The sequence below is a fragment of the Athene cunicularia genome (assembly GCF_003259725.1).
Source record: "Athene cunicularia isolate RWA chromosome 2 unlocalized genomic scaffold, athCun1 chr2_part1, whole genome shotgun sequence".
Classification (NCBI taxonomy): domain Eukaryota; kingdom Metazoa; phylum Chordata; class Aves; order Strigiformes; family Strigidae; genus Athene; species Athene cunicularia.
This window is the reverse complement of record NW_020799095.1, coordinates 23,848,278-23,873,584: the sequence shown is the minus strand read 5'-3', so window position 1 is coordinate 23,873,584 and position 25,307 is coordinate 23,848,278. Positions and strand designations below refer to the sequence as shown.

Below are 25,307 nucleotides of genomic sequence, written 5' to 3'. Positions count from 1 at the left end.
GTGCGCCTGCCGCCGCTCCGCTCCCTCGCCTCGGGGGACGGGGGTCGCCGGGCCCCCGGTGCCGCCTGCGCCTGCCGGGCGCTCCTCGGGCGCTGTGGCGGAGGCTGCCCCCACCCCCCACGGCCGTTCTGCCTCTCCGTTTGAGTTCAGTCTCTGTAACGATGCTCAGTTCTCATTATGCCACCTAGTAACAATACTGTGTTTTTTTTCCTGCAGTGGACCGCAGTTCGAAGAGGAGACAAGTGAAGCCTTTGGCAGCTTCGCTGCTGGAAGCTTTAGACTATGATAGTTCTGATGACAGTGATTTTAAAGTTGGAGATGCTTCAGGTAAATATGCTTCCTCATCTCCTCGGTTCAGAGTTACCTCATTTTTGGTCTATGGTTGCTCATTTAATGTCATATGGGAGACAGAAATGCTGTTAGTGAACTGGTTGGACTTGGAGCCACTTGAAGTTCAGTGACTCGATTGGATAATTGGAAGTTCTTATGCCGCAGATAAGAAACAACTGATTAAACAAAACATCCATAGAATACTTAAATTGCAATTAATTTTTTCTCAAAGAAAACTCATGATTATCAAACAAGTTTTGGCTGAAGCATTTGAGTATCTTCTGTGCTGTCTGCCTTAGCCATATCTATTGCTTTTTGCTTCTTCAGCGTAGAGACAAGTATTTAAATATTCACAGCATTTAGTACTGAAATAAGAATGTTCTAAAGCCTTTTTGTTTTGAATAAGTGCAAATAATAGTTTGTGGTGGATTCCAGAACTTGTCTGTTTCTCAAGGTTAATTCTACTCGGGTGAGGGAAGACCTTAAGCAGAAAGATAGGCTGTTCAGGTTTTTCTTGTTTTTTACAATAGACAAGGTGTCTGTTCGGATAGCTGTTGCAGAAAGGTGTGTGCATTTCATACTAGAAGGAAGCCCTTGCCTCAAAGTGGTTTTGTTCCGCAGTCTTTTCTGTGTGTGCAGATTCCTGTGTCTGCTGTGAACATCCATGGAAAACGAAAGTAAACAAGATGCAAGAATAAAATTAATAAATTCAGTTATATTGGAAGGGAAAGAAGGGGCTGGACTGTGTTTGTCAATAAAGTGCACATTGGCTGTTCTGTGGCATATGCTCAGAAAAATAGGCAAAGAGATGCAGGATGTGTAAGATGTAAGGGAAACATTATGACAACTTGTCAAATAACTTCATTTTGTTATTTCTGCACTGGGAACGCTGATCTATGTTTTCATGTGAATGTGTCTTGCAAAAATACTCCCCATCTCCTTTAAAAGCTTATTTTTTAACGGCGAGCTCCTCCTTATTAATGAATTTAAAACCACTTTATCATTTCTCTAGTGCCAGTTTTAAGGTATGCCCTAATGCTCCTTGGGGTTTGGTGTTTGTATTTTTTTTTTTTTTTTCCCCAAGATTAGACGTATTTCCCTTGTTTGGTCTTGTACAAGCAGGCTGCAGAGACTTTAAAGAGTAAAACTGATGTCATTTTACCAATTTCATGCTAAGATTTTTTGGGGGTTTGTTTCATTTATTTTTTTAATCTTATTTGGGGGATTTTTGATCCTTTCTATTGAGTAAGGGCACTGCCTTTTATAAAGACAATTTGCCATAAAAGGAGATGATTTTCAGTTCCCAGAGAAAATCTCCCTATTCTTGAACGATAGTCTAGGCAGAATTTAAGGGAAAAGGAGCGTTGGAAATGGAGTATGGGAGATGGACACATAATTCAGAACAATATATAATTTGATTAAAAGATGATTATTTAAAATTAATGAATAAAGCTTCCTGACTCAAATATGTCTAAATGCAGAATATTAATTTGTAGTTGATGCCCTCTTTGACATTTAGGATATCCTATGTACACATGAGGGGAGTGTGTCAGTGTCTAGTTTTAAGAGTATTTCCATATCAATTTCATTTTGAGGAAGTTGGATAGGTTTTGCCTTAAAAAAGCAACACTGAAATGAAAAAAGCATATGAGAAAAACTGAAGTTCTACTTAGAAATTTTTTTCTAATTGGTTTTGTGTTTGTATATCTCATAGTGTCGTTCTAAAATTTCAGAACCTATAGCTATCGCTTGTAGTAGAAATTAACGTTCTGTTTAATAAAATTAAAAATTTAGTGAAAACGCTTTGAAACAGCAGCAGTTTTAACATCTTACACTTTATTCAGAGATTTTTAATGGCAAAGGAAAAAGTTGTAAGGGTTTGCAGAAGTTAGAGGTAAAAAGTTATTAAACATATAACCTATTAAGTTGAAAGAAAAAAGAAACATTTCTTATGTGTAATACAGGTTAAATAATAGTTGCAGGGTATTTGAAACAGAACATCTGTGCTGATTTAATATGAAACCGGTATAACATAGCCTTAAATTTGATTGTACCTAGTCAATTTAGATTTGAATGGAAGAAGTGTACAAAAGGGACTTTTTTTTTACACACGCACGTATAAATAAATTGATAATTTCAAAGTTATATGTATAAGAAGAATATATGTGTATACACACAAGCAACTCTAGTAGGCAAATTCTCGACTGTTGCTCATAGAAAACAGATTTTTCTTTTTTTTCCACTGGACTCAGCCTTCACAGCATAATGTGTATGTCTCCAGTACAGTCAGGACTGTTGCTCTTTTCCTTCTGTCTATGACCGTACAGGTCTCTCCATGTGCAGCCTGTTGCAAATAAGTATTTTAGTTTTTGTGTGAACTCAGAATTTCACTGTGTAGTTTGCTTACAAAGGGAAATGAATGTGACAGAAGGAAGAAACAGTCTTTCTGCGTTGAAAATGACCATAAATTCTACTCATGCACTCAGAAAAATCCCGTAAGTATGGTAACTCTACAGCTCTGCAATGTATGTTTATATGATTCACAAATGCACATGTTTAAAAAAAATACAAAACAAATTTGAAATTTAAAAGTTAAATGACTATTTCAATACTGAATTAAAAGTATTCTGAAGTTGTTGACTCCTTGTTGATTATGTTGCATCCACATGTATGGGCTTCAGGGTGTTAAGTGATATGTGCTAATATATGATATTGTGTAAGCCTAGGAGGACTGAGCCCTCAGTATCAAAGCTTTTACACGTGTTCATTGTTCTGTCATATTTCTGTGAGATGCAGTAAGGATTTGAGAAATTGATATTAAGTACTTTTAGAAAGGAACTGGTGTTTCTGAATTTTTGTCTTCAGTCCTGATGCCTTGGTTAATGTTTTTTTTTCATTACAGAAAGTATTTCTAATCACCTAACTTCCATTTCCACAAAAAAAATCCATAGGAGATATGGCCTTTATTTACAGTATAGTTAATTTATTTTCTTTTGGATTTAGGTCACACCAGCAGGCAGTTACCTCCTTTTCCACTTTAAAGATCTCATCATTTTGACATCCCTTTAGGGAAACTGATTTTAGAACTGTCATAGTCTTGTAAATTTAGTTATCTAAATAGTTTTCAGGCCTGTGGGTTTTTCATTATGTTAATATTGAATAAAGTAATTTATTAATGGCTGCTTTGTTTTTACATAATAGAAAGTAGTAATGCCATATTTTAAATTACTATATTTTTCTGTTTTTTACAAACATCTTGAAAAAATTGTTCATTAAATAAGAATGTCATATGTAATCTTAATGTTGGATCAATGAAAAAAAAGTCTCTTTGGAATCAGAGCATACAAATATGTGACTTGAAATGATGGTGCTGCAGTATACTCAACTGAAGTTTTTTAATATGTTTCACAATACAGATCAGTTATTTGAGATTTTGATTTTTAGTTATCTAGAGCATACTTTGTGGTGTTTTTTTTTTTTCTTTAAAATGAGAGCAGCTGGAGATACACTGAGGTTGGAAATGAGTGTATAATTGTAATTTCCAGCAGGATTCCAGAGCAAAGTTTTACCAATTTTCTTCTCTCTCATTGGTGAAATTGGTCAGTTTCTGCAGCTTATTACTGAAATTGAAATGATGCAGAAAAACGTAGTGTTCTCCCTGAACAAGAAATATTTGTGAATGTAAGGACTGGCTTTCTATCTCAGTGTAGATAAGAGCATAGTTGAATACTGCCTTGGAGAACTGGATTCTGTCCCTACTTCTGCTACAAGTCTTGTAGACATAAATTTTTAGAGACAATTGTAAATATTTGGTTTTTTGGTGTTGAGTGTGGAGCCTGACTTGCATAAATACCATATACTATTGTTGTAGCTGTGGTCAGAAGCATCTCTATTAAAAAAGTGTAATGATCTATATAAATGAGTATATTAGGTATACTGAAAACCCTGTGACTTGACCTAGAAATAAAGTTGCAAATATCTTTATCTTTCTGTAATTGGTTTCCTCTTAACACAATGAAGATTCCACTTTCACTTTCTTGTACAGGATACTGTAATATAAAGAAATGTGTGTAGAGCACCAAAATGTTGTAGTGATAAATGCTACTAAAAGATTGATGAAGAAACCAGCATGTTTGTGTTTGAGAGTAAACTTAAATGACATGCAACAGAAAAGTTGTAGGGTGTTTCAGTAGACACTGAAGAAGGTAAGAGAAAATCTTGAATAGCTAATCATTAGTAAATTATCACATAATTGCATAATCTTAATTGCAATCAAGGCTTGACTTTACAACTGTAATGTGTAGTCCCTCAGAGTGGAATTCCCAAGGGCTTTTTCCCACTGAGAAAATGGAAGATATGGTCAATACATTCTCTTGGGTGATCTTCCCAAGTGCAATCTTTTATCCGTACAGATATCTGCCACTTGAAGTAATGCTTTGGACTGACTGATGAGCATTCTGAACTTGCATTCTCTTTTTGGAAACATTGAGATTCCTCTTCTTCTGTGTGTTTACTGACAGCAGAGGAGTAATGTAACAGAAATCCAGGCTTTCATTCCAGTGTCTGTTCATTACAGTGTGGATTTAATGATGGGATGACGTAATTTTTCTTGTTTTTTCCCCCTATTGTGACTCTTTGTGCCTCATCTCTCCAGTCTGTCTGTCCATTATGGAACTCTTGCTGTTAGGTTCAGTGTTGTTCTGTTTGTTCAGTCAGTCTCAAACAGGATTTTTGTGGTGTCCTACTTTACATTCTCTTGCATCTCTTTTTTGTGTGTATGTCCATCTCCTTATTAACTCCAACTTGGTGGGGTGGTCTGTTTGCAGCCTGGCCACCTCTGAGAGTCTAGATGTGCTCAGTGAGGATGGGATGTTTCAAGCGTTTCTTGAGCATATGCTTGTTACCATGCCTCAGACACTTAGACTAGCATGTCCCAGACACATGTTCAGACTGTCTCCCAGATGTCACTTCCCTTGTACAAGATGTGAAACTTCTAGGTGTTTCTTGTAAAAATACATATTCTAGCTAACTTTTCAATAATTTGTATTGGAATCCAATTTTATGGATTATTTAGGACTGCAGCTTTACTGTGGAAAGTCATGGGGTAAGGAATACTCAATCTCAAACAAGTTTGATAATGTTAGAAACAGGGACACTGGGAAAAAGCAAGCAAATTCAGGAGGTAGGGTTGCCATCTGTGTTGTAACATTGTAAATAAATAAGGCATTTCCCTAAAGTTGGCAACCTTTAGTTTTGAGTGCTTTTATGATTTGAATAGATGTCTACTTAAATTGTGTGAGGTAGTTAATGCTAGTGTAGAAGTGAGGAAACTGCTTACTAAATAACTTTCATTTATGTTCTATTTCCATCCTTTTTCTATTAAACTAAATACTTGTTTTCTGAAACAAGTGTCATGGATCAGTGATCAGCTTCTTTTCCTACTCTACCCAGTCTATATCTGCAGTTAATACAGATTAGATACTTTTTTTTCCCAAACATTATTTAGAAGTGGATTTCTCTCCTTAGAACAGTAATATCTTAATCTATGTTCATTTTGTTTTCTATGGTCTTAATGATGTTACTTTGGACAGTTCCATTTTTAACTGCCAGAATTACCAGTGTTGAATTGTCAGTAGTTTACCAATACTTAATCCTCATACTCTGCAAAATAGCATAGAAAGTCAGTGGCATATATCTAACTGATGTTAGATTCTCTTTGAAGTTATGTTGAAAGTGAAGTATTATGCCTTTTCAGTTCTTGCTTTCACTGTGGTTCTGCTGGTCTTAGCATAATGGACCTCTGTGTCATTAGTCTAATATACAGATGTGGTCAAGATTTTACCAACTCTGCCTTTGGTAATTTAAAAGTTCATATTTTCCATATATGATCCAGGTTTTGTGTCTTATTTTAACATCTGGTTATTAATGTCATAACTTTCTACTTAGTTTAAGCATTTCTGTAAGGTATTTTTGAGTCTTTAAAATTATTTGCAATTTCTAGATCAGTTGTATAGGAAGTGAAGCTGCTTTTACATGTTTGGTATAGCACATGTGCAAAGTAGTTTTTGTGACTGGAGCTGTTCTTGTAAGGAAGTCTGTGGGCAGAGGCTGTTACCGACAACTACTTTTTGCAGTGCTTTCCACTTTCCCAGTCTGTCTGGGTGCAAGCAACCTGAGTGAGGGATTGTACATAGTATGTAACATGGTGAACATGGTGTTTCAGCAGAGATACATGGGAAATTTCACATCATTGTGTCAAAGATTTGTCATCCACCTTGTGACTGGGAGGATAAAGGACCGCTAGACAGGGTGATGGTGAGGGAATGGCTTTAACCTCCAAAAGAATTAATGTCACTTGTGGTCTGTTTTTTGTTACTGCCTTGTGAAGCACACTGTGGGATGACTTCTCCCATGATGCCTGCAGATTGTTATTGAACAATATTATTTAGTAGGAGTAACTTGAGACTTGGTAGTTATTTTCTGTATTGCATGCTTAGTTTTTTGCTTGTTTTCAGTGTTCCAGGATCCTGGATTGTATTACTTGTAGGTAGCTGGGAGCATCTGGGTAAGACTCAACCAGACAGGACCCAGTGGGGGGGGAGGGGGAAACTTTCCAAAATTATTTCAGATCCTCTCTTCTGCTATCTGATAGAGTTGGTTAGGCTTTGTTAGTGGAAGAGGCAAGCCCAAAATCGAGTCCATGATTTCCTTAAACTAGCTTATTCTTCAAGCTTCACTTAAGTCAAGCAATAAAGCTGATTTTTACAGAGCTGCTTGTTAAGCTAAATACTGTATTGAAGAGGTTTTCTGTGAGTGGGTAGCCATGTATGTCCTTACATAGTGTAGCACTTACTCTCTCTATAAATGGATTTTCTGAGAATAATAAAAAAAAATAAAATCATAGGGTACCATGTTTAAAGTTGCTTGTAAAAATGGTCCTGCAAAACCCTGGGATGATTTTTTTTTAACTGCAGTAGTGACTAGTAGCTTTTTCTTGAAGTTTTTTGCATAGTACATATTATAAAAGACTCTACAGCTGATGTCGAGATTAGTAGTCATTCCTGTTCATTTTTATTAATCTTTTTTGTATGTTAATTCTGGAGCATAATATGCTGTCCTGGAGAATTCTCAGTTGTCCTCTTTGGATTTGACTGCCATCTGCTGTTGTGCTCAGTAGAGCAAAAGATTTAAGGTATACAGGAATGACACCTTTTCTCACAACTGTTATCTCTCATATTTGTTCTCAGTGAAACACTGTATTCTTCACTCTTTGATGGTGTATCTGTTCCCATTTTTCACTGAGAGTAGCTTGACTTTTGTCCCATAGGGAATGACATGATATGGTTGCCAATTTGAAAGAGCCATTCTTTAGGAATTTCTTTCAAGGAGAAAATTGTATACTACAGCCTCTTCCTAACTGAAAGTGCATCTGACAGAAGAACACCTGTGAAAATAGCTGTTATCACAGAATAGCTCTTTCTAGAAAAGCACTATCACAGTGGATTCATTCAGAAGAGGGATATCCCTTACTATAGGTATCTCTGGTGTATATGTGCACACAGAAAGGAGAGTACAAAGCATAATGTGCAGGCAGAAGGCAAAGAATTTGAAGGAGAGGAGTGAATGAAACTAATGTTAATTTGTTCTCTGCATGGCATAAAGCAGCTAGAGAGCATTCTTAGTGCTGTAGTACTGATGTACAAGACTCGCTGTTGGTAACTTATAGTTCTGTTAATGATCAAACTATACCCAAACTAAGATTTCCCTCAGAAAATGAAGTGAAAGCTTAAATTCACAAGAAGTCTAAGCATATGTAGGAATGGAACAGCACAATTAAAACATCCAAACAAATGACTATCATGGAGTTATGGTGGGGAAGTAAACCAGAAGAAAATGATATAAGGTAACTTTATAAAAATAGAGTTAAATTAATTTTAACATGGTAAAACACTATACTACCTTATTTATAGTAAGAAAAGTAGTGCACATTGGCACTCAGAATCTGTGAGATGAAATACAAAAATACATTTTGCTTTTAAACATATATAAATCTCTAATATGAGTCTAGCTTTAAAAGTTGTAAAGAGTTATCTGAGAGCTGGCCAATATCATACAATGGTTTGGATTGAAAGGAACCTTAAAGATCCCCTAGTTCCAACCCCCTTGCCATGGGCAGGGACACCTTCCACTAGACCAGGTTGCTCAAAGCCCCGTCCAGCCTGGCCTTGAACACTGCCAGGGAGGGAACAGCCACAGATTCTCTGGGCAACCTGTGCCAGTGTCTCACCACCATCACAGTGAAGAATTTCTTCTTTATGTCCAATCGAAACTCTATGCTCTTACAGTTTAAAACCGGTCCCTCTTTTCCTGTCGCTACATGCCTTGGTATAAAGTTTCTCTTTCTTGTACGCTCCTGTTATATATCGGAAGGCTGTAATAAGGTCTCCCTTGAGCCTTTTCTTCTCCAGGCTGAACAACCCAACTGTCTCAGCCTTTCTTTATAGAAGTGTTTCAGTGCTCTGGCTGTTTTTGTGGCTCTTCCCTGGACCTGCTCCAACTCCAAACAAAGATATTGTAGTTTAAAAATAATTTTTTAGGTTGCAAATTAGCTAATACTTTTTTTTTTAATTATTTCTTAGGCATGCCTAAAGAGTGTTCTACTATTTCAGAACTTCAGTTGTACTCCCATTAGTACCATGAAGGCTGGTAGGCATAGGGAAATAACTGAATTACTCTTTTCTCAAAAGACTGAACAATAACTTGTGTTACTGCATTCTCTCTTTTTTTTTTTTTTTTTTTTTTTTTTTTTTTTTTTTTTTTTTTGTGTGGCCTTCTAAAGGTTAGAATGTTTGCAGGAAGCTTTTTACTTTCTATTGGTTTGTAAGGGGAATGATAACATTAATGTCCTGATCAGTAGTAGCAGCACTGATGGATTTTTTTTGTTGTTGTTGATGATAATTTAATCTTGTCATCAACTACTTACATATACAGGTATATGCAGAAAAACCCCAAACTGTCCATTAAATTGAAGTAACAACTGAATTACGCGCTAGTCATAGACAGTGTTATGTGGGGTGGAAATAAATGCCACGTGAAGTGTGTAGCATGCTCGCCTCACTGTTGATTTGGCTTTATATATGGAGATGAATGTGCACAGAAGTTCTTTTCTGTGTAAGTTGATACTGAATGGTGGAGTTTTTTGTATGGTAATTAAAGCAATTAAGGATTTTTTTTTTAAATTTACAAGCATAAACATGTTTCTTCTTTGCATTTGTGTGACAGTGCATCAAGCACTTGGTGATGGCTCTGAGCAAAATGAAAACTGTAGCCATTGCTTAATTGATACCTTTATTGGGTCAGACAACTTTATATTTTCTTGTTAATTAAAAATAATATTTCCTGAGTTTTTCTTCATTAAAACTGATACTGTAAATGAAAGCTACTAGGTGAATATATGATGATAATCAAGTGGATGATGTTTATAAAATTAACCAAGATGTCATCTTTTTCAATAGTTTTTACATGTACTTTGTAGTACAGATGCCTTATTTTTGTGATTTTTTTTTTTTTTTCATACAAATCCTCTGCTGTTCTTTTTTATTGCACACAGATTGGCCTGTGTTAATTAATGGAAATAATGAATACACACAGAACAATGCTGTATGAGTGGTATAAGGTTAGAATTTACACATTGTTGTGCAGCTGCAACACTGAATGAGGCATAGTTTGTGTGAGATTAGTAAGTGAAATAACACTGGAAATTAAGAGCCCCCAATCCTAGAAAAACAAATGTGAACTAAAAATGAAGGTGTGGTATTATCCATACTATTGTAAGTACTTGTTATGTAAACTCTTCATTTTGTAATTTAAAACCTCTTCTATGGGATAGCATTTTATTTTGAAGATTTAGAAAATGCCTCCAGAAATTAAAAACTGGAATGCTCTTTCTTTAAGATGTGAATTCACATGGAAATTATTCTGTGCTACTGCTTATTGTAAATATGAGCTGCAGTTCAGAGGATCATTTAACGTTAATTTAATAAATTGTGCCATCTTTTCTTTTGCCATCTTAAAATGCACTCATGTTTAACAGATTCTCAACATACCACTCGAAATAACAGTATTTGGACACCAGCTGAAAAAATAGGTGGAATACCTTATGAGGGAGGAACATGCATCATTCTTTTGTTTAACAACTTGCTTCAACAGATTTTATTTTTGGGGGTACATTTGTGTCGGAACTTTTTTTAAATTTTCATATGCTCAACAGATTCTGAAGGAAGTGGTCATGGGAGTGAAGATGCATCAAAGGACAGTGGTGAAGGTTCCTGTACTGAATCAGAAGAAAATATCTTGGAGGAGGAACCAGCAGAAGAGAAGGTAGAAGAGCAACAGCCAAAAAGCTCCACTGAAGAAGAGGTGCCAACAGCAGACAAAGAGGTAATTAAAACTGAAAAGAAAGATCAAGAAGGTGAAGAAGAAAAGCCAAAAAAGAAGAAAGAAAAGGAGAAAGCAGCTGAACCTGATGCTGTGACTGATGAGCAAACAAATGAACCAAAAAAATGGAACTTACGCAGGAACCGACCTTTGCTGGATTTTGTATCGATGGAAGAACTAAATGATATGGATGACTATGATAGTGAAGATGACAATGACTGGCGGCCTACTGCTGAGAAGAAAAAAGGAAAAAATGCACTGCGAAAAGAGGGGAGTGATGGAGATAATGAGGATGATGAAGATGATGGGAGTGGAAGTGATGAGGATGACAATGATGAGGAAGGTAATGAAGAGGATAATAGCAGCACGGCTAGTGACGGAGGATCCAAGAAGAAGAAGAGCAAAGTTCTTAACAGGAATAATGCAGATGATGAGGAATTGACAAATGATAGCCTGGCTCTTTCTCAAAGCAAGAGTAATGAGGTAGTGCAACCAACTTTCTATAATATATCTGTTGACAAATGGAAACTACTCCCCAGTAGCTATTCTCTTAATTTGAAAAGTTAAAATGATTGGTTGGAACTGTTTACAGGAATAAGGGAAACAGCAAAATTGTGCTATATAGGCACTGCATATTAAATAACCTTGCTTGGACCACTTTACCAATCTGGTGCCACTAAAGTCAATGGAGAGACTTCTCTTGGCTTTAAGGGGTGTTGGATTAGTTCTAAAGCAAATAGAAGGTCCAGTATGCAAAGAGCATGTTTTAGCGAGACTTCTAGTTCTGTTTTAGCATAAATGTTGCATATCTGTGATGTTTAAAAGTTAAAAACATCTGTGACATATTAATAAAACAGCGAAGTAGCTAAATGATAGGTTATTCTTTATCCCAGCCCTTCTTTGAGACAGTTCAAAGTCTGAACACTAAGTTCACTGATAGAAGAATTCTAAGTAAAGAAATATGCACGCTGCGTTTAAAACCACATAGGATAATCATGATAATTTATATTGGGTTTGCTTACAATGCTCACAAATGAAGTAATTTCTTCAGTACTAAAAAGCATTTGGGGAACTATTATTATTACTACATTAAATATGATTGCAGAATGTGAAGATTGTGTAAGTCTTTAATAATGTCACTTTTTTTTCCCATGTGCACAATTACAGTTGCCTTAAAGGTTGTGCCTGTGGAAAAACTAAGGTATTAGGTTGTCAGGATGGTTGATGTCATGTCCTGAAGTAGCAAAATTTTAAACAAAGAAAAAAAAGTTGCTGTAATATCTACATTCAATTTCAGGAAATAATTGCAATGTCAACATAACATTTGATAAATAATAGTGGTATGATGCCATTTAAAGTTCTGCTGTTCCATTTAATCTTTAATTTTAATGTGTAAAATGACAGGGGACTAAACAGTATTTGGAAGAATCAGTGGACTCTGTTTCAGATACTTTGCTATGTATTTTATATATACAATTGCAAATGAGCTGTGCTGTTTAAATTAGTAGGGATTGGGGGATAAAAAAGCATAATTCTGCTTTGTTTTGTTTTTTTAAAACTTTTTGTATAGACATCTTTTTTTCACTGTATAGACATCTTTTTTCACTGTCTAGCTCTGTAATTCTAGTGGTGTTACCTGTATTCTCTTGGCTCGGGAACTGAAAGTGCCCTACCAGTACTGATGAGAACTTTAGAGACAGACAATTTTTTCAGACTTGTTTCCCATAATCAGAATGGAGATGAGTCAACATACTTAGGGTTGTTTTCTTGAATATGTCCGTAATTTTCATTGGCTTGAAAAATTAGGCCTGTTTCAGAAACCCAGAGCTGTCTCTGATGTATCTTTTGTGAAACTTCTTAATATACATGGACCTCAGATTCTGTTATTGCCTTGGATTTAGTACACTGGTCAAAAGATAAAATCAAAATTTGAATATTTGAAGTTCAAATTATAATTTTGTAACTGGCAACTTATACTTACTGCATGTAAAGCAAAGTGCTGTTTATGAATGGGTCTTTAACAAGAAGTTTTGCAACAGAGTATCTGTAGACTGGATTATAGACTGTAATTTTTAGTTTGATACTCAACTGTATTATAACAGTATATTCTCCAATACTACATTATTTTAAAATAGTTAAAAAAGTAAAAAATCCTGTCTAGCAGATAAATCTAGCAAAATCTCATTACACTTCAGAATCTAAGTTCTTGAAAAACCAGATGTCTGAATGCATGATTAATTTATGAAAGAAAGTTCAGGTAATTAACTCTGTTGTAGTGCCCTTAATATGCATTCTTCCTTTCTTTTACTTTCAGAGCAGGGGGTGTTGGGTTGTTTGGGTTTTGTTTCTGTAACTTTTATTTTACCTTTCTACATTTAACAAAAATATTTTGAGGTCTGCATATACACCTATTTTAAGCTGTGCTGTAATGAAATACTATGTGCTTTTCTACTGTATTAAGCACAGAATCCAAATTTAGCTTTCTTTCCTAGAGTTAAGCATCTTTAGTAGATAAATGGTGCTCTTCTGTTTTTATAATTGCTACAACTTTGTGGGATTCTTCTCTGAGATTTTTTTTTTTTTTTTATTCCTTTAAAGTTAAAAGTATACAGGCATATAGCTTGAAATGCTCACTTTCTTCAACGCCACAGAAATAGGAATTACATACTGATTCAGCTGCAATTCTTTCTATCACTTGGGTAGGGAACAGGACTTTTTTAGGAGTTGGCAGCAGTTGCCATCTGTACATAAAAGTTCCCATGCTTTACACAAGTGGGGTCAGCTTCTGGGGTGGGGTCTTTCAGCTGCTTACGTGGACTAAGTAGGGGAGAGCAGCAGACATTCCAGATCACTCCTCCTCTGTGTCTGCATAGAAAATTAAGTTGTTCTGCTGCTCTATTTGACCTGTTGGCTGTCTTCACTTAAAGTAGACCATAATGGATGGGATCCCCATATTAGATCCAAATTTGACACCCTTCCATCATTGCTTGTTTCTTTTCTTTGCCCATGTTTGTGTATGTTCTCACTGCCTAAACAGCTAGTGTTATTTCAATGTTGTTTTTATAGTGCAATTATGTTTATTTGAAGTAATAGTTTCTTTTTTTTTTTCTTGTTTTCATTACCAGACTTTGGGCTTCTATAACAGTAGAGATGCAAATTTCTTTTAAACTTATGTTAGTGAAGCCAAATATCAGTTTAAGTCAAAGGTACTGTCAGAAAAAGCTGATTTCTATACAGTTGCAAGATACATCTAAGAAGCCTGTGCCATTGCACAATTAATCTGCAAGGTTAGGGAGTATCTACTGCCATTTTCGTATCTGTAATGTGAATGGTAAGCTAAACGTGAGTATTTTGAGTAACAATGTGCCACAGTATTTTTGAAAAAAATGTTCAAGTTTCTTGCTTTCCTCAAAATGCCTTGCAAGTTTGTCCTAAAAGGAGGATACTGGATAAAATGCTTCTTAAGTCTGAACTTGTATTTTTCACATAGTTACCTTCTTGTAAGCAAGTATGACTGTGTGAATGGTTGTATAATTCATTTTTACTTCTAGATGAGAGCTGTGGTGGGTTTTTATAGGTCATGTTTCCTTACGTTGCTTAGAGAAAATGAATGAAAGATCCAGAAGCCTTTCCTAACTGCTAGAAGTATGTGTTTGACCTTTCCTAGGTCAAAAATATTACATCAAGCCATCTCTGTTACTTGAGGTAAACTATTTGAGCCTAGTTTTAGGTGGTAAGGTTATTTTACCCCTTGCTTTAAAAGGAAGTGATTCCCTCCCTCACCCTCCAAAAACCTGCCCAGGTAAACCTAAAGTACAAAGAAACTTCGTTAGTGAATCACTGAACATTTTGCATGGAGACTTACTGTATCAGATTGTGAGGCTATCATGAAATAATTGCTCAGATTAAGTGTAAGAAATTTAAGATCCTTGAGGAAGAATACCTACTTCAAGTATCATTCATGATACTTTTTATCTGCTTAGGCTACACAGGCACAGTATTGGTGCTGTGATTTATGTCATAAATGAGGGATCAGAATGAGAGAAAGATGTTTGAGAGGGCATCTTCATCCTTAATTTTTTTTTTTTTTTTCTGGTAGGATAGCAGAGCAGTTTTGGAACATTTTCAGATTTCTGACACTTTGAATGGATGCCATTTAGGCTTCAACTGTCAGCCTCTGTTCTGAAACTATTACTATTTCTTTATACTGCAATGATTATTTTTTACTAGTGTGCCTAATTTCACACTTCCCTAAATGCCTTCATATTACCAATGAAGGTAGTGCAAGCTCAATGTTTGCTTTTAGTATATAAATAAAAGAAAATGTATGGAAGCCATGAAACTTTGCAGAAGAGTCAGAGTCTGTATCTCACAAGAAAATAAGAAGCCTAGATGGTGTTTATGAAAAAATTTAAATTTACATACAGCTTTATTTGGTTTGTGAAACACTCCTTTGTGGTTTTTTAGAGAAATTCCATATTAAAAGCCACATTCTTTTAAAGTGGTATAGCTCACATTTAAGTTGGCCAAAACAGAGCAATGTACTTGTTCTGCAAATCCTTACTCCTGTATATAATCAGAAGAAAATAAGATGTTATAGTTTCAATAAATCATATGTTTTTTCATAGAGACATGAATTTGCATTATAACAAAATACAACTGAGTTGATAATTTGTTATATTTTACCTGAGTGAAAGCTTGTCAGGCTTGTGTTAGCTTTTTTTCAGATTTTTCAGATCCATCTGACTATTTTTTTGTAAGGTGCAAATTTTAACAAAATGAAGCAACTTTTCTGAATATTGGGATATTTAAAAGTCACCTTTGGCCTTGCCATTTTGTTGTGTTGGGTTTTTTTTTCCTTTTTAATGGTTTCTTTCGGGTGTGTGTCTGTTCCTTTTTTGTAGAACATAAATGGTTTGAAGACATACATGTTTCTGTCTGAGGAAATAAGACCCTTCTCTGGCCTTTAGATCTTAACAGATCTGTAGGTATATTGAGATCAGTTTGTATCCATCCTTTCTCCCAGCTCTTATATTTCTGGATGAAGTGTTTGAATGTTTTGACAACAGTGAAGCTTTTAGTCTTGTGAAAATAATTTTCCATCTTTTTTTTTTGTTGTTGTTGTTCAAAAATTGAGCAAATAACAGATCTTTTGTTTTAAATAAATTTGAAGTTCCTGGAATAATCTATATGTCTTCATTTTTCAATATTAGGACTCATTGATCCTTGAGAAGTCTCAAAATTGGAGTTCCCAGAAAATGGACCATATTTTGATTTGTTGCGTTTGTCTTGGAGATAACAGCGAAGATGCTGATGAAATAATCCAGTGTGACAACTGTGGAATAACAGTGCATGAAGGTAATGCAGCCCTTCATTGACATTGCGGGAGGAAAGCCTGTGCTTTGCTTTTAATGAAATTTTGACTTGCTTTCTTCAAGAAAACCGAAGCCTTTGAACTCTGGTAGGTAATTTTTTCTAATACTACATGGATCCTTTTTAGTGGTGAAACATCCATCTTCTACTTTAGCAAAGCAAATATAAGCAACTACAGGACAGGACATGATCTTACAGATACCTATATAATGAATCACAGTCTGCAAATAAATAGCTATACTTTGTATTTTCAGGTCTTTATGATATTAAATGTATTTTTGTCTTCACCTATTTCAGTATGTAAATTTGATAGCATAACTGAGATATAAGATCATGAGACTAGGAAGGAAAGGGTTTTTACATATATTCTTATTGTACCAAAAAGGTAGAGAGGTGGGGAGGACGAAAGGAAGTGTCCATGACATTTAGTTATAAGTGAAAACAGTTGGCCTTGAACTTTCACATAATTTTCACTGACAACTTAAAATGGAAATTTTAAAGTTAAAACATGCTCAAATCATTGTTTTACCAATTACTTCAAAACCTAGTCTATGTGTGATATAAATGTAGGAGGTCTGGTTTTAAAGAAACACTTCTGGAATGATTCTGCGGTGAGTGTATCTTTAACAGCTTACACAGAAGGTGGGGTTGTATTGTCTGTTGTTGCTTTTGAAAATGGAATGTAGAGTGGATGCTAACGCAGAAGCATGCATATTTTGTTGAAAAACAACCTGCTTTTTCTTCATTAATCAGGTTTCCTTTTTTAGTATTTTTGATATCCTATACCTTTTTAGGGCTTCACTTATTTTTAAGGTTTCGAAGGAAAATGAGATAGCCTACTTTCTTTTAATTTCAAGGATTGAAGTAGCCTTTCATATTTCAAAAGCATGAAAGGCATTTATTTAACTTATATGGTTCTCTTTGTTTTAAAACTTTTTGGAGCTGTTTAGCATGGCTTTACAGATAGGAAGTGCTTTTATTAATACCCTATTCCCCTTTTGTTTTCTCATACTAGATTGAAAGCTGTTTCAAAACAGTATATTTTATGCATTGAGCTGTAGTCCAGTTCTTCACTTAACATCAGTTAGGAAACCTGAGGATGGAATTTCTGTCCTCAGGTTCAGGTGCCTTATGTTAAATCGCAGAATCTACTCTTAACTCCCTAACACGTGTTGTGTTCCTTTGAAGAGTTAATCAGTACTGTCAGTGGAGCTTAGAAATCAATTTAGTTGACCTAATTTATTTGTAATGAGCTGAATCACACTTCAGGTGCCTTTGAGGGCACTAGTTTGGTATTCATTGACTATAACAAGTGTTATATAGGTGTCTTGGTATACTTGCAGAATTCCTTCCTCTGTGTCCATGAAGTTTTTGGAAAGTAATGTGCAGAATATATTAGAGATGCAGAAAACTACTAAAAGTTCATTTTACAGAATCTTGAGAGATTTTTTTTTTCCCCCTAGTACATTCTAATATTAACTAATGAGAAAGGAAACATTAAATGAAAGTGTCTTTTGTTGATAATTATGAATGCCTATTTGAGAATTCCCCAAACATTACATACAGTCTAAACCCTAAAGCTGTGGAGCTCCCTGAAAATGCTTCTTTAAGATCGCTTTAATGATCGTGCTGTTAGTCTTGTTAAAGTGCAGGATGATTGTGATAGAAAAATGATCTTCTGTCTTTTTAGAATAAAATTATGGCAAATTTGGTTTTTATTCCAGAGGAGTGCCTTAAAAAGTCCCCAAAAATTACTTCCTCATGTTTAGTTTACTAAATGTTTCTCCCTGCAAAAGGTAAGATTATAGCTGCCTTTCCTCCACAGAAAAATAGTTCCATAGTTCAAAAGTCACTTGAAGTTTAGTAGTTCCAAATCTGTCTAAAAATAATTGCTGCTGTTCTTCTTTTTGAAGTGTTACAGGCAAAGATTCTATATAGTCCCAGTGACATAGAGTACAATGTGTATATGTTTCTTTTGTTATTGCAACAAAGTAAAATGGATTAATTCAGAATATTTAAATTGCTAGTTTGTTCTGATAAATTCTACAGTGTTCATAAGCTAATCAACTATGGATGCTTGTTAATTTTTCACACTTAGGGTTGAATGCTTAATTCTTCACAATTCATTTTAATAATAAATACTTAAAAGCATGTGTAAAGTAATTGTGAAGGTCTCTTTGAATAGGTGAAGTCTTAGAGGAAAAAAAATAAGCTGTGTAGGTGAAAATAATTGTTGACTGTGATAAAAATGTAAGTTTCCCCAACAACAACAAGCTGAACTTCCAATCAATGGTAAATGCAGTTTGGAAGTTTACCTGATGTTTTATGTGTATGTATCACCACTAGGTGTGTATATCAACTTGTTAATACATTTTTTAAGTAGAAATGAGTCTCTTTTTTTTTTTTGTGCATTTTTTCTGTACTTTGATATTTTATAATAAGATCAGGTACTATTTTAATTTGGAGCTTTTTTCAGTAATTTGTTTAAATAATTGTAGCAAATCAAAATTTTATAAAAGTATTTGGAACCTCTTAAATAATTGTGATAAATAGGTTCAATAACCTGGAGATTTCTGCACTCCTGCTGAGTGGTCACTGACTCATTCTGAATTTAGGAGTAATAAATGAAGACACAGACTATTGTAAAGAAGTTCCAGTCAAAACCAAAATGCAGTGCAACATTTACTTTTTGTTCCTGTTGGCTTATTATTCATCTCAGATGATTTCCAAAAATAAATTGAGAAGTATTTGAAGAAATAATTATTGTCTAATCATATAAACATTGCTTTCAACCTTGAGGATTATTTTTTAAATGTCACTAGGATCAAGATTTACTTTTAATATCATTGTCTTTAATCTGTACTTTGTAACTGTGTGCCCAGATCATGTTACACAGGCTGTATTATAAGAAGTCCTGTGTAGTCTTACACATATCTGCTTTATAGTTTGAAAAATGTGTTCTGGTAGAGTGAGTTTGTTTTGTAAGCACATTGGAATCCGAGAATTTGTTCTTATTTTTGCAGGTTTCCTTTAGTAGGTAGATTGCTGTGGCTATAGATGCTCTGCTGTGTCCTGAAATTCATTCTAATATATGAGCTTCCAGGTTTTTCAGAAAATGACATTTCTAGCACAGTATCGAATTTACGAGGCTCCTATTTAAGAATTGGATAGAAAACAATGCAGTGATGTTTACCTGTGTTTGCCTGCAGTTGGGAAGGATAATACTCTCATTTCCTGTGAACTGATTTTGATACTTAGCAGTTTCCTTTTCCCTAGGATCTCAAAGCCAAGATGTCTGTTACCCTGAAATGCCCAAACAAAGCTGCTGGAATACCGCAGGGTTTTTCTTCATAGTTTTTGCATGCAATTTCAAGTTGTATTATAAATTGTATGTTTTCTCTACGTTTCTAAAGCGCACTGTAGATCCTTATTTGAAAGGAAGTGCACTCCTTTCACACCCTACAGATGATATTGCTGATTTGATTGATCTTTCCATGAAGACCTTATTTTCTCTCTTCTTGTTGACTATTACAGAATATTACAGAAGCTTTTTTACTTCTCAGGGAGGGGTCTTATACTCTTGGCTTGTGCCTTGTGCTCTGCTGAAGTCTGTCTAGCACAGAATATTTCATGTGACTGGAAAATATTTTTCTTAGGTGGCTGCCTTTGTATTTAATATGAAGTTATTCACTAGCCATGAAAATGCAGCCCTTGAGTCAAGCCTATGTCTTCTGGACACCAGGGCTCCCTTCCTTCCCTGGTAGGGGGGGGGGCTCTTGCTCTACTTGTGCTACGGGTCAAAGGGCAGGTCCCAAGCGATAGTGTGGCCCCTTCACGTGAAGGTGGGCCTTCCAGTTGCGATCCCTAAGTGGCTGCATGGCAGCGTAGTTATTAGCAAGAATTTGTACCCTCTTTTGGAGGCTAAGATAATGCTGCCTTGCATTTTAAATCGGGGAGGGTCTAGATCTCCATTCTCCCTTGCTTTGGTAAGTTTTTTGTATTGCTGTGCCTACTGTTCCATTACTTGTGCACCTGGGTACTTGGTACTAGTGCCTTTTCCTTTTGAGTACCTGATGTGGTGGCTGCCTGTTCAGTCATGATTTGTATTCCTTTCAATTTGCTCAATCAACTATTATGTGAGGTTTTCCATGGGAAAAGATGGATGATAACTCATCAGGGAACAACTCTGCCAGCGCTCATGTGGAACACAGCAACATGGCCCAGAGTTAGAGGGGCATTCTGATTCAGGCCTAGAGTTGTGGACCCTTAATAAACACTTCTACTTGCCTTACTGACAGGTTTTGATATTGCTAGAAATTCAGTTTCCTGTCCATTGCAACTGTTTGTTGTGGGATGTTCATATCACCTGCATAACTGGTCCAAAAGCTGGCTTTGCTCTGCAGACATATTTTCAAAACTCTACAAACTTTGTGGAGTAAATTACTGGTTCAAAATAACAAATCATTAACTACCTCTACAGCTCTGTAGGCAGCATACATGTGATGCTAATTTAAAACCCGCTCTTTGCATTCATTTTTTATGTCTAAACAACCTGTAATTCATTAATAAGTCCATCAATTAAAAAAATTGTTCTCATTTCACATACCAAGCTTTTTTTCAAAAAAAAGAAGGAAAAAATGTTAACATCGAAAGGAGAAAAAAGAGTCTTTCTTACTGAATTTGTAGTAGTACAGTTGCTTTTTGGAGTGTCTACTTCTGTGTGGAGAGAATTCTCATTTCTTTTTATAAAAATCTTCTTTAGGCACTAATCTGTCATTTTGGATAAATGCTTTTGTGGTAAGATCTTGTAATAGCAGGACGCCCCCAACTGTGGTGTCAGGTTTTTCTAATGTAGTGATTGCAGCATGTCTGAAGAAAATGTCTGGTGCATATCATAGCATGTGTCATAACTGTAGGTAGTACACTTGCCAGCTACTGCCTTGGGATAGTTGCTGTCAATTAGGTGAAAGAAGATCTACATTTTTTTTCCAGCTGTTTCTTTTCCATCTCCTCTATTTGTTTCTTACTTTACTGTGATGTGCATTGCAGGGAATAAAATTTCTCTTCCTCAAAGCAATAGTGTAGTTGCCATATGCTTTACAGTGTAGTAAAACATTTTTGCATTTCAATTTTGTTGCTTACCCTTGTCTGTGGCTTCTGTTATAAAAGTTCTTTTTGTGAGATCATGTACTTTAGTACATTTATTTATTAAATAAAAATACTGATCTGAATTTATCATGTGTGAAATGATTAATGTCTTATTCTAAATTGTTGGTCCAATTAAAGGATTGAATTACATGTTTTAAATACTGTGATCTCAAAGCATTTAATTTTTCAAATCTACAGTTTACCTTAAAGTTCATGTTTTGATGATCTTTATAATAAGATCATGTTTCAGACTATAGTTAGATGGAGTTAGCGTATGCAGACGTTATGTTTGACTGGCAAAAACTTACCCTCCCAGACAAACCAAGAATTAGATCTCTTTTCCCCTTTTCCTCAGTGGTATAAATTTCAGAACAGTTGTTTTAATGGCAGCATTTTAAAGTGTTTGCAACTTGATTTTAATGACAATCACATAAAAAAAAAGCTTTCGACAGAGTACAATGACTTTAAAATCAGGAAATAAAAAAGTTTATTTTCTGTATAAAATGGCATACATTCAATAGATGACTTGGCTGTAATCATATGGATGCTGCTTGTGGAACAGAAAATGTTGTGAGAGTTTTAACTTGACTTTCATGTGTTTAAATTCCTAGGTTAATATTATATGGAACCAGTTTTATCGTTTAGTGTAAGAAGTATTCAAGGAGGTGGTAGACATAGAGCTGTGCTATAGTAATTAAGCAATATGCAGACATGAGGATTTAATGAACTTTAGTTGGAAAGGGGATCTCGGGGGTATTCTGAAGATCCAAAATTCAGAATTTTTGTGAACATTAGGGAAAGACAGCATGCATTTTGAGCAGTATTTAAAAGTTGTTTTATTTTCTTCAAAGTATTTTCCAGTCAGCGGAGTGGGTGGTTGACTTAATGCTGAATAGGTCACAGGTTCAGTCATAATAACTGAAGCCAAACATGTTGTTTACGTCCTTTCCTCTGTTGTCCTGTCAATCCTTAAGTAATTACACCATCTACAGAACTGTGGTGCTTTTAGAAAGAACCTAAAGAGGTTGCTCAGGAGATTTACTTGTATTAAGCCATTGCATTGCTTTCTGTTCCAACACCAGCAATTCCCAACAATTCATACAGGAAAGTTGGATTGGACAGCTTTTTCTTGGTCATCAGCTTACTCAAATTGAATGATTTATCAAGCAGCAGCTTTGTATCTGCATGTTTATGCATTTCAAAGAGTCATAAAATTAATGCTTTTTAAAATTCTTCTTAATAGAACCAAAATAATTCCTTCAGCATAGATAAAGAAGGCAGACAGTAATAAGTTGAACCTGTGTTGTGCTCAGCAGTTTTAAGGATCCTAAAGTGATATATTTAAAGAGGTAATAGTCTGTTACAGATAAAAGAATATTACTGTAGTAAAAATACAAAAATATAGCTGCTTTTAAAAACTCTGAACTTTGTTCTATGTGTTCTGACTTTTCAGACAGATTTGGACAGAAGTGCATTTAGATTTTTTATCAAATGCATTTTGTACTCTAGGTCTGATTTAATATATATAACAATTCAATTATAGCCATGCCGTAGAAAACACACACCCCACCCCCCATCCCCAGTGTCTTCTTAAGGGAAATATGAATCCCTTAGCATGACCGTTATAAAATTACTTGAAACTGGAAAGTGAAAGCCACTAAAAGTGTGGTCTAGATCCGCAAGTTCATCTTTTTCATTCATGTTAATTAATTGCATCTGCTTGCTTGAATCTGTTTGATAATCTGTTTATCCACAAGTCTAAATTTGGACAAAGTTGTGTAGCATTCTGTTGTTTAAAAACATGATGTTAATCTGACCAAATTAGTTTTTCTGTTGGCAGTTAGCATTGCAATTTGTGATAACAAAAGAAGAAATAAAGGCAGTATATTGAGAAATTTTGAAAATTTACTTTTTCAGTTTTGACACTACAGGTACTTACTAGGTGAGCAACATTCCTCATCTCTGCCAGGGTTTTTGTTATGGTTGCTAGTTAATAATCAGAAAGCAGATTTCCATTTCTTCAAAAACTGTAAGGTATTTAAGTTTTTTTGGTTTTCAATGTGTTGGAACAATTTTGACCTGCTGTAGTTAGGCTGCAGAATGAGCAAATACCTAGTACAATGTAATGTTTATATATAGAATTGGAGCAACTCACTGAAGAGAATGAGGTTTTTAATCTGAATTAACTAACACGTGATCAGAGCACTGGTTATAGAAGAAGAGATCCTTGCTCTGGTTTGAACTGGGCAAAGACTTCAGACTCTTTCATATCCTGGGTGAATGCTATAAAGATCTTAGCTTTTCATTGTTCCAAATACACTTACTTGGACTGAAATTCAGAGTTTTAGCTAAATTGATGTATTTCTACAAAAAGGTTTTGATCTGAAACGGCTTTTGCTTTAATATTTTACTTGAAGTGAAATAAAGTGGTTTTCTGTTCCTTGTACATTTGAAAAGAAACCATTACATCTGCTCCTGTACACATCTGGCATCTTAATGTCGAGTGACATCATTATTGTGTTATCTGTCATTCTTTAAATCAGGACAAATATATTTTGTCATTAATAATTTTTTATTCTATTTTGCTGGGTTTGAATCATGTAAGTTTTGTTATTTAAAAATTGACCTACTAGTAATTTTTTGCTTCACTATATATTTTTGGCCTGCAAGGAACTTTCACTGCTATTTTTTTTTTTTTTAAGGAATTTAATTCTCTGCATATACATAGTCATTTTTAGTGTCAAAATCACATGCAAGATTTGTCATATTTTGTAGCTTTACAGACATTTCATGGATACAGCTGTTCAACAGATTTATATTGTCTGTATGGATATTACATTGATGAAATCTGATCTCTCGGCTTTTGTTATCACTTAACCCAAAAGCAGCAAATGACTATAGCAAACATAAGAAAAATTCTGGGTTAAAATACTTGTGTATCCTTAATAAAAAAGTACAGCTTAACAAGTGGTCTCTAATTAATTTTCGGACTCAGCTCTTCATTTTGATAAGTATTATTAGATGAAATTTAAACTTCAGTTTCTGGATACCAAGACTTGAGTAGAAACTATTCATGATGCATTACCTAATTACCTCTTTAAAAGTATTTTTCATAAAGCTGAGTTTTGTTTCACTACTTATATACATTAGTTCTAACTCCTAGAAGATAAACCCACCAGACTTGTTATGTAGAATTCAGGCTTGTTTTGGAGCATACTGAAATTGGTCCATGCCACTACTCAGTTAAGAACAATTACGAAGTGCCTTCTCTGAAACCCTACACTGAAGTTTTTTTTTCCCCTCGTGGTTAAAGGTAATGATCTGATATATGTGGGTATAAGAAGCTACCACTAAGTGCAGCCTTTTTGTTCTTTATGTGATTTCATAGCAAACAAGGCTTTGTATTACAGCTTTGATTCTGTAGCTTTATTTGGCAGTGTACACCAAGTCGACAGCAGTTTCATGGGCTGGATTTCCTTTTCTTCAGCTCTTTTATGGGCAAGATTGTTTCAGTGTATTTATCAGCAATGATTAATGGTAATCTAGTCTATTTTCTCTAGCTAATGACCACCTCTTTTGCTGGTTGTAATGGTATGGTGTTTAGCTTTTGCTATATGGTGGTTAGGGTAAAGAATAAATGTCTCCTTGTCTGTTATAGATATTAAACCACCTTTAAAGGTGTCACTAAGACTTATGTACAAATTGGGACTGTGGGTTAAAAATCCAGACAATTTTTTTATCTACTTGAAAAAAAACCCCTACATTTGTATTGTTATAGAAACAATGTTTGATGTCAACACATAGAAAGGCGGAAATAATTACAGCATATGTCATTTTCTAGGAGGAAGGCTAAAAAAAAAAACAGGTGTAAATGACCAATAACTGCAGTAAGGCAACTGTTTCAGAATGAAGGTGAGACAGTTTGGGAAAGTCATCATTCTAATCTTAGCACGCTGATCACATTTAGATTAGAAAAGCAAATCTAGTTACTTTAAATTGGTGGAGAAACATCAGTGTTT

At 35.0% G+C, this 25,307-nt stretch overlaps 1 protein-coding gene across 1 annotated transcript in view; it reads left to right on the top strand.

The window, feature by feature from the left end:
- The first annotated feature begins 177 nt into the window (after window positions 1-177).
- Window positions 178-25,307, top strand: part of PHF14 (PHD finger protein 14) — a 169,356-nt gene continuing 144,226 nt past the window's right edge. Inside the window, 4 exon segments of the mRNA XM_026842187.1 lie at window positions 178-198; window positions 201-327; window positions 10,601-11,250; window positions 15,981-16,125. Coding sequence (XP_026697988.1) covers window positions 178-198; window positions 201-327; window positions 10,601-11,250; window positions 15,981-16,125 — 943 coding nt within the window.